This window comes from Mobula hypostoma, chromosome 13, assembly GCF_963921235.1.
Source record: "Mobula hypostoma chromosome 13, sMobHyp1.1, whole genome shotgun sequence".
NCBI classification, from domain to species: Eukaryota; Metazoa; Chordata; class Chondrichthyes; order Myliobatiformes; family Myliobatidae; genus Mobula; species Mobula hypostoma.
This window is the reverse complement of record NC_086109.1, coordinates 91,107,530-91,125,068: the sequence shown is the minus strand read 5'-3', so window position 1 is coordinate 91,125,068 and position 17,539 is coordinate 91,107,530. Positions and strand designations below refer to the sequence as shown.

The 17,539-nt window shown below is 38.9% G+C and overlaps 1 protein-coding gene across 1 annotated transcript in view; it reads left to right on the top strand.

Annotated features, from left to right (window-relative positions):
- The window catches only part of iqch (IQ motif containing H), a 190,117-nt gene that overhangs the window by 17,389 nt on the left and 155,189 nt on the right, over window positions 1–17,539 (top strand). The window contains exons 5-6 of the mRNA XM_063066163.1: window positions 2,820–2,936; window positions 16,749–16,869. Of these exons, the coding sequence (XP_062922233.1) occupies window positions 2,820–2,936; window positions 16,749–16,869 (238 nt within the window). The remainder of the gene's footprint in view (window positions 1–2,819; window positions 2,937–16,748; window positions 16,870–17,539) is intronic.

Genomic DNA, 17,539 nt, shown 5'->3' with positions numbered 1-17,539 from the left:
AGAGTTTCAGTCTCCCTCCTATACAGTATTCTGATTCATCACCACCTTTGATTTGGCCAAAGACAGTGGTGTCATCAGCAAACTTGAAAATTTTCTATGTAACTTCTGGAAAATTTGTTTACTTGCCATATCCTCGACATATTTTTGAGGAAGTGGACTGATCTGATTTCAGCGAAGTGTCATATAATAAGCTAGTTTGGGACATGATAGTCTAGAAAGGATTAGCAAACAATTTTGGATTGGATGAGGTATTAGTGGGATTCCAGCATATAAGAAGTTGCTATGAATACTATTAGTTCTGCCTGAAGACCAGTAAGTAGTGTGATCCCATAAGGATTAACATTGAAGCTGTTAGGCTTAGCGATGATTTGGGGTGAAGCACTAGGCAAATAATAAGTTTTTGATTACTACAAAGATATATGCAGCTATTACAAACTTAAATGGAAAACTAAGATTGCAAAAGAAACCTTCATCAGCTGGGGGAAAAGGATCAACCTTAAGCCGATGGCTTTTGATATAGAGAAATGTAGCATTGTGTTTATGTGCTGAGCAAATGCCAAGCATGTTTTTATCATGAAGGTTATTGACTGATGTCCAGACTCCATCACTTTGAAACTTCAATGCTGAGCTTGATTGGTGTTATGTAATAGGCGATAGCATGAGGGGTTATGGAACCAAGTTGAGCTAATTGAGTTAGGGTGCAGATCAACTATAACCGAGGATCTAAATAGCTAATTCCTGTTAGACTCATAGAAAAGTACAGCACAGGAACAGTCCATGCCAAAAGAATTTTAATTGCCTACTCCCATCGACCTGCACCAGGACTATAGCCCTCCATATCCCTGCTGTTCATGTACCTATCCAAATTTCACTTAAACATTGAAATCAAGCTCACATCCACCACTTGTGCTGATAGCTCATTCCACACTCTTCTGACCACCTGAGTGAAGAAGTTTCCCCTCATGTTCCTGTTAAACTTTTCACCTTTCACCCTTAACCCATGACCTCCAGTTGTAGTCCCACCCAACCTCAGTGGAAAAAGCCTGCTTGCATTTCCCCCATCAATACCCTTCATAATTTTGTATACCTCTCTCAAATCTCTCAATCTTCTACGTTCTAAGGAATAAAGTCCTAACCGATTCAAACTTTACTTATTACTCAGGTCCTCCAGTCCCAGCAACATCCCTGTAAACTTTCTCTGTACTCCTTCCACCTTATTTACATCTTTCCTGTAGGTAGGTGACCAAAACTGCACACAACACTCCAAATTAGGCCTCATGAATGTCTTGTACAACTTCCACATAACATCCCATTTCCTGTACTCAGTACTTTGATTTTTGAATACCAATGTGCCAAAAGCCTTCTTTGCAACCCTATCTACCTATACCTATGTATTGATCTGTAGATAGGTTGGAATAAATCAAAGGAATGCATATAACTTAGAACTAAGTTAGATGTCCAAAACTGTTGATAATGAGTGCAGCAATGTGCTAACATATAGTAAGCGCAGATGTGATGCTCAAAGGAGATCTGAAGAACTCCAGATTATACATCACTGCCTGTAATGGTTCAGTGGATATTGAAGAATGCACCTCCCACTTGCTATGTTTTTCCAGGAATAGGAATCATTGAGAAATTTTCCCCGTACAATGGATTCCAGTTAATTGGGACACGTCGGGCCCAGTACATTTTGGCCTAGTGAAGCAGCTGCCCCAGTTAGCTGAAGTTTCACAGAAGTAGTCAAAAAAGGTATAAAAAAGACAAACTACCATTTGTCTAAGTAACTATTTAAAAAATTAAATACAGAACAAATTATAACACTTCAAAAACTACTGTAGCACTATAAAACTGTGTATTTGTTCCTAATAGTTATTGACAGAGGAATTCATTCAGTGTATGCTGACATGTTCATTTGATTGACTGTAAATGAACAACATCGGAGCAGATACGAAGTGCAGATAGTGGTCTGCCTTCAAACAGTGCTTTCGATGATTGCATCCTAAAAATCTGTATTTTAATTGCAGCATTCAAGATTATTCTTGATACCCTTAAATTCTTCGTAATTCTTAACTTGTTGAAGTAATGGCATCATTTCATTTTCACACCTGGCCATTTCTGGCGTCTCCAAGCCTGAATGCTTGAAACTGCGATGAGCAAAACAGTTCTGAACTGTCTTACTGATTATTACTCACTAACTATCAGTGACAAAAATCATTACTTTTTGAACACAAACATGCAGGTGATGTTATTTAAACACTTTTTGCTCTGAGCACAATATACTGTTTAATGGTCATGTGGCTGATGCTACCATTTGAGCAGCATAGTGTCCCAAAATAAACAAAGAGAATCCCAGCTATTTTTCCATTTGCTTTTTGGTCTTTAAGATTTGTCCCAAATAAAAGGCTTCCCTGATTAACCAATGGCCCAATTAATCAAAATCCACTGTGTTTATTTTATCTTAAGTTGTTTATTCCCATCTTTGCTTCTCTCTGATTACATTGTAGAGGGGATGGTGGAGAGGGGGTTTTGTGTTGGGGTTGGGGGGGGCTAATGGTGAGGAGGAGGTGTGATAGCAGATAGTAATGATATTATGCACCAGATCATTAGAATACTACCATTGTAGGTTTGTATGTTATTGAGTGAACATACTGTAAAGGGGACACTAACATAAAACAAAGTGGAAAGTAAAAACATTTTATGGAAATAGATTTAGTCAGCTCTTTTCATATGTACCTGTTGTACTACTATTGGATCGTTTCCAAGCAAAGAATTCTTCCATAAATACACTTCAATCAGCTATTCTCTCATCTTTTTAACAGCACAAATTAGCCATGGACATGAAGATTTTGCGTGATCCAACTCACCCAAAGAACAGGAGCGTTCTCAATGAGAACTATGGGCTTCAGCTTCCTGTCATTAGGAGCATAGTGCCTGAGGTAAGTGTAGAATTCTATTTAATATTATGACAGTTGACAATGATGGGATTGATACCGGTTATTGAAGCACATTAATTATTTGTTTTCTGCTGCTGATTTTCTTCTGACTTCAAAAAAAAATGCACATATTGTCAAAACTAAGTGGACATGAGCCCCAATTGGCACACAGAATTCTTGTTCCCAGTTCATTAGATTTAGAAATCGCTGAATGGTATTGATCTCTATTCATTAAAGTGAAACTTGCTCGTGTCTGCAGAGTTAGGCAGTTCTATCTTGGATACTAGATTGCGTCTCAGCATCTCAGTTTCTTGTTTCTGTCTGTTATGGCAGGAATCAATGCATTTAGAAGATATATCATAGTCCTGTGTGATATTGAGGATGATAAAGGTCCTGCACTGTTGTTGAAGATGAACAGTGAGCTCTCCTGATACCCTATGGACCATTTCCTTTAGACAACAGAATTATATAGAATTTTACACCGTGGAAAGTGTCCATTCAAGACAACAATTTGATGTCATCTCTACAAAAGCATATCACTGAAGATTTATTTAATCTGTGCCACTAAAAATGAAATAATTGATCAGTCATTTCAGTCAAACTTGTGCATTCTTGTGCTATGCAGTACAACACCACAGCTGTTGAGTTTGGTCACAATGTATTACATGTGAAGCATTCAAGGTGTGGTTGGAAAATATAAATCCAAGGCTTTTCTTATTTGACTTAGTGTCCTGCCTAACACCTTCACATAGAAAAATTGCACCTTTTATAATTTTTTGTTCATTCAACTTTTTATGTTTATTGTAAAGTGTAAAGCCTGTATCTTAAAATGGAAAACAAGCACAATAGATTCTGAAGATGCTGGACATCCAGAAAAACACACAAAAAATGCTGGAGGTCGATGTTTCGGGCTGAAACCCTTCATGAAGACTCATGAAGCATTCTTTTCCATTGATGCTGTCTGTCTGCTGAGTTGTTTGTCAAATGAATATGTATTTGTGAAAGATGCATTATTTCAAGGTAATAGCCATCTTGCTGGATCAGTTTGCTGGAAATTACAATGTTGTGCAATTATTTTATATGATTCCTTTTGAATAGGATATCTAAGATTATAAGAAATAGAAGGAGGAATAGGTATGCTTTAAGTCAGAGAGTTGATGATTCTGCTTGTGGTCAAGGGAGGTTTGGAGTGTGCCCTATTTGAATTGGAGACGTTTGAGATTTACTGAAGACCCAAGCAGACTTCCCTTCTCTCAACTTTTTCCATGGTGAATCTCTAGGATAAGTAACACTGAACTGTGCATGCAGATGTTTTGAACTCCAGTGTGATGCGTTGACTCACTAGTGAACTTGATAAAATTGTGCTGTCAATATTGGGTAGAGTTGGGGTTTCACCCAGCTTTTTTAGGGGACTTCTATATTCTGATTACTCCTGCCACCACTTGCATAGCTAGACACTGAATTTTGAAAGACAAATATGTCAACCAACATCAAATACAGCTGCAGCCAGCCTAATGTACAGTGGCCCAGTAGTGTGGCAATTAGTGCAATTGCTTTACAGCACCAGCAATCACAAATCATGTTGTGTATTTAATATATCAGTAATATAGTAAATATATTGTTTGATTAAGCATTCTTTGTTTAAATAATTCATTATGGGTTATATGTAAAAGTATGTGAATAGCATAGATCATCATGGCACCATGTCATACGTGGGTGTCTCACTTAAAGTAAAAGCAAAACTAAGACATGCATCTCTTGGGCTCCCTTATTTTTATTTCAACTAGTTTTATGTTCTGGAGTTACAAAACATAACAGATCAGGGTTTGATTCTTGCTGCTGTCTGTAAGGAGTTTTTGTACATTCTCCCATGCCTGTATGGGTTTCCTCTGGGTGCTTCATTTCAAAGATGTAGGGTTAGGGTTAGTAAGTTGTGTGCATGCTATGTTGGTACCAGGACCATGGTGACACCCACGGGCTGCACCAGAATAATCCTTGGAATATGTTGATCGTTGATGCAAAACAATACAGTTCATTGTATGTTTCGATGTACAGATGACAAATAAAGCTAATGTCTACTGTTTAGGTCTGGACATGGCTCGGGTAAGATGAATGTGAAGGCTTTAGAGATGATGCAGAGCTGGGTTACTAAAATGGTTCCAGTGTGAGAAGTCACAGTTACATCAACTAGTGAAGCTTGTTGGCTGAAGGATATGAGATAAAGATGTGTTTGAAAAGATAAGGTCATAGATCATCAATCATCTCAGTGAATGGTGAAACACATCCAAGGAACCAATGCCTTTTCTTAGAGGAGAGAAGACTTAAGGATTATAAAATTAAATAGGTACTGCCTGCTGTGGCAGTTTAATAACCTGAAGATTAATATTTAGGGATGATCAGTAATAGACAAAAGGCAGCATAAGGCAAATCGGTTTTACAAAATACACACTTAGATTAAAGTTTAGTTTTATTTTTCACATGTACATCAAAATATTGAAACAGATAGTAAAACGTGTTGGCTGCAGTCAACATCCAACTCACTCCAAGGTGTGCTGGGGGCAGCCTGCAAGTGTCACCACACTTCCAGTGCCAACATAGCATGCCCACAGCTTACTAAGCCTAACCCATAGGTTTTTGGAATGAGGGAGGGAACTAGAGCACCCAGAGTAAATCCACGCAGTCACAGGGAGAATGTATAAACTTCTCACAGACAGCAGAGGGAATTGAATCCCAGTCTTACAGTTGGTGCTGTCAAACGTTACACTAGCCACTACACTACCGTGCCAAACAGTTAAGATTTGGAAATTACTGCCTAATGGGTAGTGTATAAATTCAGTAGTAGCCTACTTAGAAAGGTGCTTGAAGGAGAAGAAAGTTTCTTGGATATGGTAAAAGAGGAGGGTAGAATTAACTGAAATTAGTTTCAAGCGGTTCAATTTAATATCAGAGAATGTATACAGTATACAACCTGAAATTCTTACTCTTTGCAGATATCCACAAAGCAAGAAGCCCCATAGAATGAATGGTAGAAACATTAGTACACCGAACCCACCTCTCCCCCTCCCATCGCACAAGCAGTAGCAGAAGCATCAACCTTCCCCCCCCACCCTGCTTGTGCCAGCAGAAGCACAGACCCCCCCATCCCCACCACACAAGCAATAGCAAAGCCCCCCCCGCCCCCCAAAGAGACCTTGATCTGGAGTCCATCAAAGACTACAGTTCAAAACCCAGCACTTCGGCATCTCAGGCAGGCTTTCTCACCTCATCGAGAGAAATCTCCATCTTCAAGAAATAAAGCATAGACTTGAATGACTCTGTGGTCCCTACTGCTGTGTACAGTACTTTTGTATTCAATGCATGTTTTGTAAGGAAACTAAGAACAATTACAACAATCTTTAATGTAAACTTTAATTTTATCAGTCTGTAGATTGTAGAAGGACTGGCTTGCTCGTGACAAATATAATAACTCATGGCTTCCCTCATACTGTTAGGAACCTCGGAACTCTCTAGCCATATTATTATGTGGGCTGTATTGTGCTGTGGGCTGTGTAATTGTGGAGAAAACCTAACATCGGATGCACTGAATTCAAATTGTTCCTAGTCCCCTGAGCGGAATTGGTGAATTGGGATAAATGCCTTTCCCTCTTCTACAATAATAGAGGAAAGTGTCTCATATGGTTAGCTTCTTTAGGAATGAAAGGACTGACTGTTCTATTGCAGAAAAATATGACAATTATTTTGGGCTCGATTTCAACAAAGCCATGGAGAAGTTTTAGTTTAATGACGGCATCTGCAACACAGATGAAAGTCACTTGCTGTCAGGCTGTTACCTGACAGATTCTTGGCAGCCACATGAAACTTTGGCAACTGCATGCATGCAGCTCAATAAGTGAAAAATCATTCTGTAAAATGAGAAAATGTGGGCTTTAGTAATTAGAAAATCTAAAATGCCTTTACACCGTCATATTCCTCTCCTGTGCCTACTACACAGAAAATTCAGCCTGGACTGAAATTTGAATTTTGAAGAGGTCCCAAGCTTTGACAACTTAGTATGTAGAGCTCAACCACTACAGTATCACATTAAAATGAGAAAGTGGAAGAAATATACTGCTTCTTTTATGAGCAATATTTTACATACATTCCTTAAGGTTCCTTCCAGTTAGAACTTTGAAAATGAAGTAATTGGCCAGGAGAAATCCCAGCGTTATATTGTAGCATTGTTACTTACCAAGCATATTATCAGACAGGGGCTAACTCCTATGTGAATATTTAATGTGCATATTTTAAGCACTGACATTTTAAAACAAATAGCTTGATGTGGATGTTAAAATATGCCCAGAGGAACTCAGTACAAATGTATTGAAATGTGCCATTGGGAAAATTGAGCCAGAGCGATTCGAGAAATTGTCCTCTTTACCCATCTTCTTTTATTTATTCAGAGAATAGAGCGGAAACAGACCATTCCAGCTCTTCGAGCCACGACACCCAGCAACCCACCAATTTAACCATAGCCTAATCATGGGACAATTTACATTGCCCAATACACCTACTAATTGGTACACCTTTAGACTGAGGAAACTGGAGCTCCTGGAGGAAACACACATGCACACGGGAAGGAACATTTAAACTTATTTACAGAGGACAGCAGAAATGAACTCTGAAGTCCCGACACCCTGAGGTATAATAGTGCTGTGATAGTTAAAACAGGTAATTCTTTCAACTGCAACAACCAGCTGTTTTCAGCAAATAGGTGCAAGCAAAGTTCATCCAATCACAAACAAGAGAAAATCTGCAGATGCTGGAAATCCAAGCAACACACACAAAATGCTGGAGGAACTCAGCAGGTCAGGCAGTCCTGCCGAAGGGTATTGGCCTGAAATGTCAACTGTACTTTTTTCCATAGATGCTGCCTGGCCTGCTGAGTTCCTCCAGCATTTTGTGTGTGTTGCAGGCATAGTTTAAGTACCTATGTATAGACTAAGGTCAAACGAAGTGAAATACCCTTACATGTTAACTCTGATCCATTTATCACAGCAAGGAGGCATGAGTGATTAGCCTTGTTAAGGATGTGTGGAGGATTACAAATAACTTGTTAAAGGTCAGTGGAAATGATTACAAATATATTACAAGGAGATGTACAGTATATAGAATATGAATCCTAAAACAGTGCTCTATTTGTTGCTAGTAACAAAATGAAATGGGGCATCACCAGAATATTAACAAAGGTGATAAAGGTAACAGAATTTTGAGTTGCAGAGCATCATTGCCTCATATAATCTAGTGTAAAGGGAGGTGGTGTTTGCATGTAGTTAAAGGACTTAGAATAAACTAAAAAGGAACTATCCTAGATACTGATGCAAAGCACCCCAAAAACCACAGCTTGCAAAGTTTAAGTTCTATTGGCATTGCTGTGACTGAACAGGGTGTCATCTAATCTACCAAAACTTGCCTCAGTTGATATATGAATAAGAGTAAAATGGAGTCATTCAATCATTTGGTTGAGCAATAACAAATTAGATCTGTTATCCCCCATCCAGTTTACCCCTCCCCTGACTTGACTGGCTAATTTGATATTGGGTACTTAAGACCATTTAGTCCCAAAGTCTCTGCTGCCAAAGGCTATTCAGTTGTCAATATGTGACATTTCATGAGTAGGTTATGAAATTGTGCTAGCTACAATTGAAATACAGGATGATTACAGGTATGGATAGAGTGGACAGCCAGAGACTTTTTCCCAGATTCGAAATGGCTATCACGAGGGGCATAACTTCAAAAGGTGTTTATAGGGAAGTATAGGGGGATGTCAGAGGAAGGTTCTTTACACAGAGTGGTAGATGTATGGAACGCGCTGCAGAGGTGGTGGTAGAGGCAGATATGTTAGGGATATGTTAGAAACTCTTAGATAGGCACATGGATGAAAGAAAAATGTTAGTGTTATGTGGAAGGGAAGGGTTAGATTTATCTTGGAGTAGGTTAAAGGGTAGACACAATGTTGTGGACTGAAGGGTCTGTACTATGCTGTACTGTCCTTTGTTCTCTATAACTGATTTCTTGTTCTGCCAACTTATGAGCATGCCTTACAAGAATAGGTTGAGTGAACTTGGCTTTTTCTCCTTGGAGTGATGGAGGATGAGAGGTGACCAGATTGAGGTGTATAAGATAATGAGAGGCATTGATCATGTGGATAGTCAGAGGCTTTTTCCCAGGGCTGAAATAGCTAACATGAGAGGGCACAGTTTTAAGGTGCTTGGAAGTAGGAACAGAGGAGCTGTCAGGGGTAAGTTTTTTACGCAGAGAGTGGTGAGTGCATGGAATGGGCTGCCGGTGACTGTGGTGGAGGCGGATACAATAGGGTCCTTTAAGAGATTCCTAGACAGGTACATGGAGCTTAGAAAAATAGAGGGCTATGGGTAACCCTAGGTAATTTCTGAAGTATACGTATGTTCGGCACAGCACTGTGGGCCAAAGGCCCTGTATTGTGCTGTAGGTTTTCTATGTTTTTACATGTAAATAGGCTTTAGAAGAGCAAGAATTTTAACCTTGTTTCTAACTTCTGCAAAAGGTAAGACATCATTGACAGTATGCACTTGTCATTTATGCCATTTATCTAAATGGTTTACTACTCAATTTTAGTCCTTATTCTTCCTAGTTTATCATTGTGTACTTGTATATAGTCTGTAGCAGTTTTTCAGAGTCCCTATAATTGCAAATGTCAGGGTGGTAAGGAGTTGCTGAGTCATTTGGCTTGTTGCCTATACCTGCATTTTTCATTGACACACATTTATCAGTGCCAGAATTTTTACTCCTTAAGTTGCTAAGGTCCTAGAACTTTTTGAGGCATTGCTCAAAGCTACTTTTGTAGTTCTTCATGATGATATTTGACGGCTGCTGACTTCATCATTTCTCAGCTACTTTGTTTCTTCATATGTTATCCCTGCTGAGACAAGCTCACTGATATAAACCCATCTAAATCTGATGCAATCAACTTCTATGTAGTCTACAAACCTTTGACTGACTACAAATTTAGGGATATTACAGTTGAAAATTGGATTTTTGACATGAAATCTAAGCAAGCATGAGACTATTTGAGGAATACTCTCTGCTGGTGTTTCCTGATCAATAGAAAATTGCAAATCTCTGCCCCTAATTAGCACATAAGAAGCCAAGGGAAACTCAGAAGACAATTTAATCACAAGACAATTTACAGTGACCATTAAATGTACTAACTGGTACGTCTTTGGACTGTGGGAGGAAACCGGAACAAACGAAGGAAACCCACGCAGTTCATGGGGAGAACGTACTAACTCCTTACGGACTGTACTGGAATTGAACTTCAAACTCAGGGCTGTCCGGAGATATAATAGCATCACGGTAACCACCATACCACTGTGGCACCTAGGTTGCCAGGTTTTTGTACCTACCCTGTTGATGGAAAGCAGATGTTAATGGTTACAGCTGTTTTTTTTGATCTTCTGCGTGCTGCTCATACTGCAGCCAACTTGGCCTAGACGTTCAGTTGAAGCTGCTTTTTTTCAGTGCCACATGTTTAAAAAATCATCTTTTTTTAAAATCTTGAGTGGAATGCATTTGGGATCAATTCTGGGTTGAGAGCCAGCACCCTGGAAATTCAACTAGTCGCAATCTGTCCTTGCACTCCCGACCTGATTTCCGTGTCAGTTGCATAAGGGTTGAAAGCATTCCTGTCATGTAACTGATACAGAAATGTCTTACACGACGTTTCTTTTGGAACATTGTGGTGAAAATTAGGCAAATTTGTGTTTCATTTATTTATTTAGAGATATGGCGCTGCTGGCCAAACAAACCCACGACGTCCAATTACACACTTGTGGCCTATTACCCTACTAACCTGTATGTCCTTCGAATGGAGGATTGGAGGAAACCAGAGCACCCGGAGGAAACTCATGCAGTCACGGGGAGAACATAGAAAATCCCTGCAGACTTCGATGGGAATTGAACTCAGGTCGCTGGTGCTGTCATAGCGTTTCACTAACCACTGCACTACCGCCCCTGTTAGAGTAGTCAGCAGTATTCCCTACAGCACATCATTGGTTTGGGATTGGGATTAAATCCAGTGCACTTCCTATAGTGAGGGGGACAACCCTACCGCAAGACACCAATCTCCCCTCCTCACCCCACTCCACCATCTGATTTCTCCCTCTCTCTGAAGCCAGCCCCACTCCTTGATCGTCCATCTGACCCCTCCCTCCTCCTCCCCAGTCCCAGTCAACAAAGGCCAGCGATGGAACACCACTCCTCATTCCTGCTAGGACCATAGACCAATAAAGCATGGATATGCGGTAGGTCCAACCAGTCCATACCATTCGCGGTGCTCACATAGCTAGTCCCAATTACCTGCATTCAGCTCATATTCCCCTCAACTCCAACCATCCATATACCTATCCAAATGCTTCTTAAAGTGTATTGTTATACCTGCTTTAACTACTTCCTCCGGCAGCTCATTCCATGTACTCACCATCCTCTGCACAAAAAATAGTTGCCTGTCAGGTGCCTTTTCCCTAGCTTTGTACTTCCATACCCTGGAGGAAAAGACTGTTACTATTCTCTTTAACTTTACCTCTCATAATTAAAAAATTTATATAAGGTCACTCCTCATTCTCCTCTGTTCCAAGGAAGAAAAGACTTAGCCTTGCTAAAGTCTCCCCATAACCAAGACCCTCTAGTCCTGGCAATATCCATATAAATCTCTTCTGCACTATTTTTCCAGTTTACCATGTTCTTCCCATAACAGAGTGATTAAAAGTTATGCACAGTACTCCAGATGTGGCTTCGCCAATGACTAAATACATCAGAGGTCATGAACCTGACTTCAGGTACAGATCTTAGCTAAGTCCTGCTACTAAACCTCCCTCACATTCATCTGAGCTGGCTTCGCACAAAAGATCACTTTTTCTGGTTATGAAAATGCAACATCTCATCTGTAGTTGAAACAGTCCTCGATGCAATAGCAAAGGTACCAGTTGGATACAATAACATTTTTTGGCACTCTTTATCTTTGTGATTAGAAGGATGGTGAGTATGTTGAAGCAATGCTTAATGGAAAATGATTTCCTGTTATGCCCACTATATTATTGAAAGGCTAAATATTTGTAGAAACCAACACCTGGACAATATGCCCCCTCCTGTTAGGCTTCATTGTAGCTTGAAACTACATTTTAATTTAAAGCATTATAAATATGCAAGTGTGGAGGTGGCCTGCCCTTTGGTTGGAGACCTGTCCGTGTATGAGGGGGTGGGTGGAAGATTGGGAAGGGACTTGTTTTGCTGTTGTCTTTTGTGCTGTTGTTGTTGTTGTTGCTGCTGCTGTCTTGTTCTGTGTCTGTGTTGTGTTGGACATTGTGGGCATACTATGTTGGCATTAGAATGTGTGGCGACACTTGCAGGCTGCCTTCACGTGTTGGTTGTTAATGTAATGACACATTTCACCGTATATTTTAATGTAGATGTGATAAATAAATATTGAGTCTGAATGGAGGTTGAAGGCATGGAGCCGGCCTGTCCTAGGGTTAGAGGACTATCCATGTGTGACTGTGAGACAGGGATCTTGTTTTGCTGTTGTTATGTTGATGCCAGAATGTGTGGCAATACTTGCGGACTGCCCCCAGCACATCCTTAGGTAGTGTTGGTGGTTAACACAAATGACACATTTCACTGTATGTTTTGATGTGCAGTACAAGTGATAAATAAATGAATCTGAATCTGAAGTTGAATCTGAAATAACAGCAACATATAATTTATATCTCAGGATAGTTTCAGTTTTAGAAATGCATTTTTCTTGCATCGTAAGAATTTTATTAGTTTTACCTTTTCTGTCCATCCTTCAAAATATTGTCCAATATTGACATATAATTTCTTTCCTTTAAGTATAATAAGTATTAACACTAACATACTCCATATCACAACCTTCATTTCAAAAGTAAATCAGACTGAATTTGAAATAATAATTCATTTATTTGTTCCATTATTGTGTCTTAATGTCTTACTAGAAGTATGAGGATTTTTGGAGGTTGTGTTGGTTTTTATCTTAAAGTTAAGGTACACTTTTGCTCTTCTGAAACATGACCTTGTTCATATAACTTAGGTGTTGTGATAGCCTGACAATATTTATAAGGCTGATTTTTCAGACATCTGTTTTTATGTAAGCAAACCAACAAGGCTTCAGTTTAGATTCAAGTTATTGAGCCCAACTAAGGAAATATTTTTGTACCCATTTGTAAGTACTATGTTTTGAATGAACACTATTCTTGCACAGCCAGACTAACTGGATTTTCATCGTTTATACTCATATTGCTCATCAGCTGCTTGTGAAATGTGAAATGAGATTATTACAGGTGTATTAAAATCGGTAATTTCCCTTGTTGTTCCCATTAGCAAATTTGTGTTGCACAAACTCAGCTACAGTAAAGTCGAGACATGCTCAATTATGATTATTAAACACTGCCAAAAATATGATTATTCACTCTTTGAGGAGAGAAAGGAAAATGTTCCCCAATGTATAATCTCATCGGAAGCTTGGCTAGTAGTGCTGTGCATAAAACCAACCATGATATTAGTAGGAAGATTATTGTAATGCAGTTCGTGCAGGCATTGAAATACAGTAAAAAATACATGGTTAGAATAAGCTTAACAAAACTGAAACTATTGATTATTTTAAACGTTAGATTCTGCAGATGCTGGAAACACAGAGCAACACACACAAGTTGCTGGAGGAACTCAGCAGGTCAGGCAGCATATCGAGGTCTTGGCCTGAAACATTGGCTCTTTATTCCTCTCCATTGATAGAGCCTGACATGCTGAGTTTCTCCAGCATTTTGTGTGTGTGTGTGTGTGTGTGTGTGTGTATTATTGTTGCCCCTTGTATTTGACTTGTGCACCGTTCATATTCTATTCTTTAGTTATTATAATGAATGGGGTTACTTTGGAACTGATCATTGTTTCAGAGAAATAGTCAAATTTCTAAAATATGTTTGGTAAGTTAAGAATTGGATGATTGCAGTCTAATCAGTTAATAGTCATACTTATAGGGTGGAACAGCAGTTAGCACCACAGTTTACAGCCTGCTGTAAGATCGGGGTTTCATTCTAGATGTAAGGAGTTTGTAATGCTCCCTGTGACTGTATGGACCTCCTCTGGATGCTCCGGGTTTTTTTTCTACATTCCAAATACATATGGGTTAGGCTTCATGAGTTGTGGGCGTCCTACGTTGGCACCAGAAGTGTGGCGACACTTGTAGGCTATGCCCTGCACATCGCCGACACAGGCAATACTTTTCACTGTATTTTTTGCTGAAAATGTAATAAATAAAGCTAATTATATTATAAACAGGAGAAATACTGCAGATGCTGGAAATCCAGAGCAACACATAGAAAATAATGGAGGAACTCAGCAGGTCAGGCAGCAGCTTTGGAAATGAATAAACAGACAACATTTTGGGCTGAGACTGTAAAGAGTCTGTCCAGCATTTTGTGTGTAATTATACTAAATCTTTAATCATATATTTTTCCACATACACATTTGTCATAATGGCACCTTTTAAAAGCTGGATTAGTAGCACTGCCATATCCCTCCATTACATGACTTTTTACATTTCATTAGAACCATTTGACTTGTTTATTAGCCAATATTACTCAGCAATTTCATTCTAATTGTTTAGGATATATTTTGTGTTTTTTTTGAGGTGCTTGCAATAAATGCATTTCAAATGGAGGGATGAAAATTGTGACTGTGAAAAGCAAATTCAGCTGCTGAAAAACGCTATTTGAACGTATCTAAATACAAATAATGGTAATGTTATTTACCAATAGCCATTGTGCATAAATATATCATGGTTCTATTCATTTTAATTTTTGGCATTTCATAACAAAAATTGCAGTCAATATTTATGGATTGTTCCTGTAATATGTGATCTAGCTTGTGTCTAATCCATTAGGTTTTGGATTCACTGCAGTAATTCAAAAATTGCATTCAGAAAATCTTTACAAGAAATACATAAATTAATGCAGTGTCATAACAAAAATTGGAGATAGTTGCCAAGACAGAACTAAGGAACAGATGAGTACAATTTTACTCTCAACCAGGCATTGGGAAGTGAAGGTCACCCCCATCTCTTATGACAGAAGAACATTTGTTGGTAAACAAATTAATCTTTCTAAAGGTCACCATTTGTTTTAAGTTTTTATCCAGCGCTTGTCATCTGGAATATAAGACAAGTCTGTCATTCAGCCACACAGGGTGCAACAGAGACGTGCTGCATGGATGCAGTAATGGTGTTCTAGTATGTTTCAGCATTCTTCAGTATCATGGTGCCTGATTGGGATGCTATGGGCTGTTGGTTTACAGCTGTCTGTGGGCATGATAGAGGTCCAGCTATGAATTACAATAAGATTGGTCCGTACTTTCTGACTGGTACAAGCTGGACTTCTGCCTGGAACTGACATTTTCAACATTATCAGCCAACACATATCCTTTTTTTTCCTTTTTCACTCACTTTCTCTTCATGCTACCTCGGCATTTTTAAAAAAATTCTCATACAGCAGCACCTGAAATTTCAATAAAGTTCTCGATCAATTATATTCTGAAGGCAATCTATGCTACATCATAAAGGTCGCCTCTGCAAACGTGATGAAATGGGAATTATTTGCTCATTTGAATTCAAGTTTCTATATTTGTTCCCCATTGTATTGTTTTTTCTTACTGGGTATTATAGTAATTTTTCTGATTTTTAGAAACTTTTCATTTCATTATTTCTGAAAGGATCTTTGCTTTACAGAATTTTTTTACATGAGCACAAGATTTTTGCACAGAACTGTATATCGCTACAAAAGATTATTGCAGACAGTGATTAATTTTCATGTGGCTGTTAATGGAATATTTTAAACTGGTGGTTGCCAAGTTTAAGGAAAAGAAGAGACAGTGGAACTATAAGACCAATTCTTCTATTTTTATACCAGTTTATTTTCTCTATGCAAACAGATATAACTGTGCCTCATGATAGCATCTCCTTTCTTATGAAAGATTCTGCAGATGCTGGAAATCCAGAGTAATACATACAAAATGGAGGAACTCAGCAGGTCAAGCAACACCTATGAATAGGAATAACAGTCAACTATTCGAGCTGAGACCCTTCATCAGTCCTGAAAGGTTGACTGTTTATTCCTCTACGTAGACTTTCTTTTTGTTATGTGCCAAGGAGAAACTGTGACTCTTTCATTATCTCCCAAGCAGACAGCCCATAAACAAAAACAACAGGAATTCTGCAGATGCTGGAAATTCAAGCAACATACATCAAAGTTGCTGGTGAACGCAGCAGGCCAAGCAGCATCTATAGGAAGAGGTGCGAGGACGAAGGGTCTCGGCCTGAAACGTCGACTGCACCTCTTCCTATAGGTGCTGCTTGGCCTGCTGCGTTCACCAGCAACTTTGATGTATGTAGCCCATAAACAAAAGCTGCTAAGAAACACGAGTGTATGTGGATGATTCTTAGACACGCTTAATCATCATTAATATAAATCTGTCATGGACACAAGTTATCATTCTAATGGGGTGCATATTCCATAACTGAAATGAACTGAAGAAACCTAAAATATTTTGTACATTTTTCACATACATTGTAATTACAAATAGAAAGCCTTCCAAATGAGCTATTGATTTTTGGCTGATTTGTGTGCATTACTCATGTTTATTACTACTGATGCACATGAAATTTTGTTTTAAAAGTTTATAGTAGTGTCTAATAAAATGAAAATAAAAATCTCATTCATGACTTCTTTCCAACAGGCACCTTTACAAAAGCTTGCTAAAGGTACGACAGTTGCTCCACTCACAGTTTTGCCATCTTCTCACCGTGAGGACCCATCTCTCCTTCCTCCATTTGTATCTGAAAAAGATGCAAAGAAAGGTCAGTAATATTACAGGAGATCCCAGGATGTTACCATCAATGAGACCAGGTAGGAGGTGGATGACTGTAATTTGTGCAAATGTGTTAGCAGGCAGGTCAATGGAGCTAGCATTTTTACATCAACTTGGATACAAAATCAACAATTGAATCTTCTACAGCAGAGTTCACATGTAATTATGCTTTCCTCCATTATGGTTCTAATTCTGAACATTTGATGGCTCTGGACCTGCACTTGCTGGAGTGTAGAAAACGGATCTCATTACAACCTATCGAATATTGAAAGGCCTAGATAGAGTGGATGTGGAGAGGACTTTTCCAATAGTGGGAGAGTCTAGGACCAGAGGGCACAGCTTCAGAATTGAAGGACATTCCTTTGGATCATAAATCAGGAGGAATTTTTTTTTGAATCTGTGCAATTCATTGCCATACTTGGCTGTTGAGACCAAGCCATTGGGTATATTTAAAGCTGAGGTTGATAGGTTCTTGATCAGTAAGGGCATCAAAGGTTATGGGGAGGTTAAGAAAATAGGTTTGGGATGGATAATAATTCAGTCATGATGGAATGGCAGAGCAAAGTCAATTGACCAAATGTCCTAATTCTGTTCCTATGACTATCCTAGTTCCCTCACATTCATGCCTCATTTATCATGTGCACTTGGCATCAGTTTCA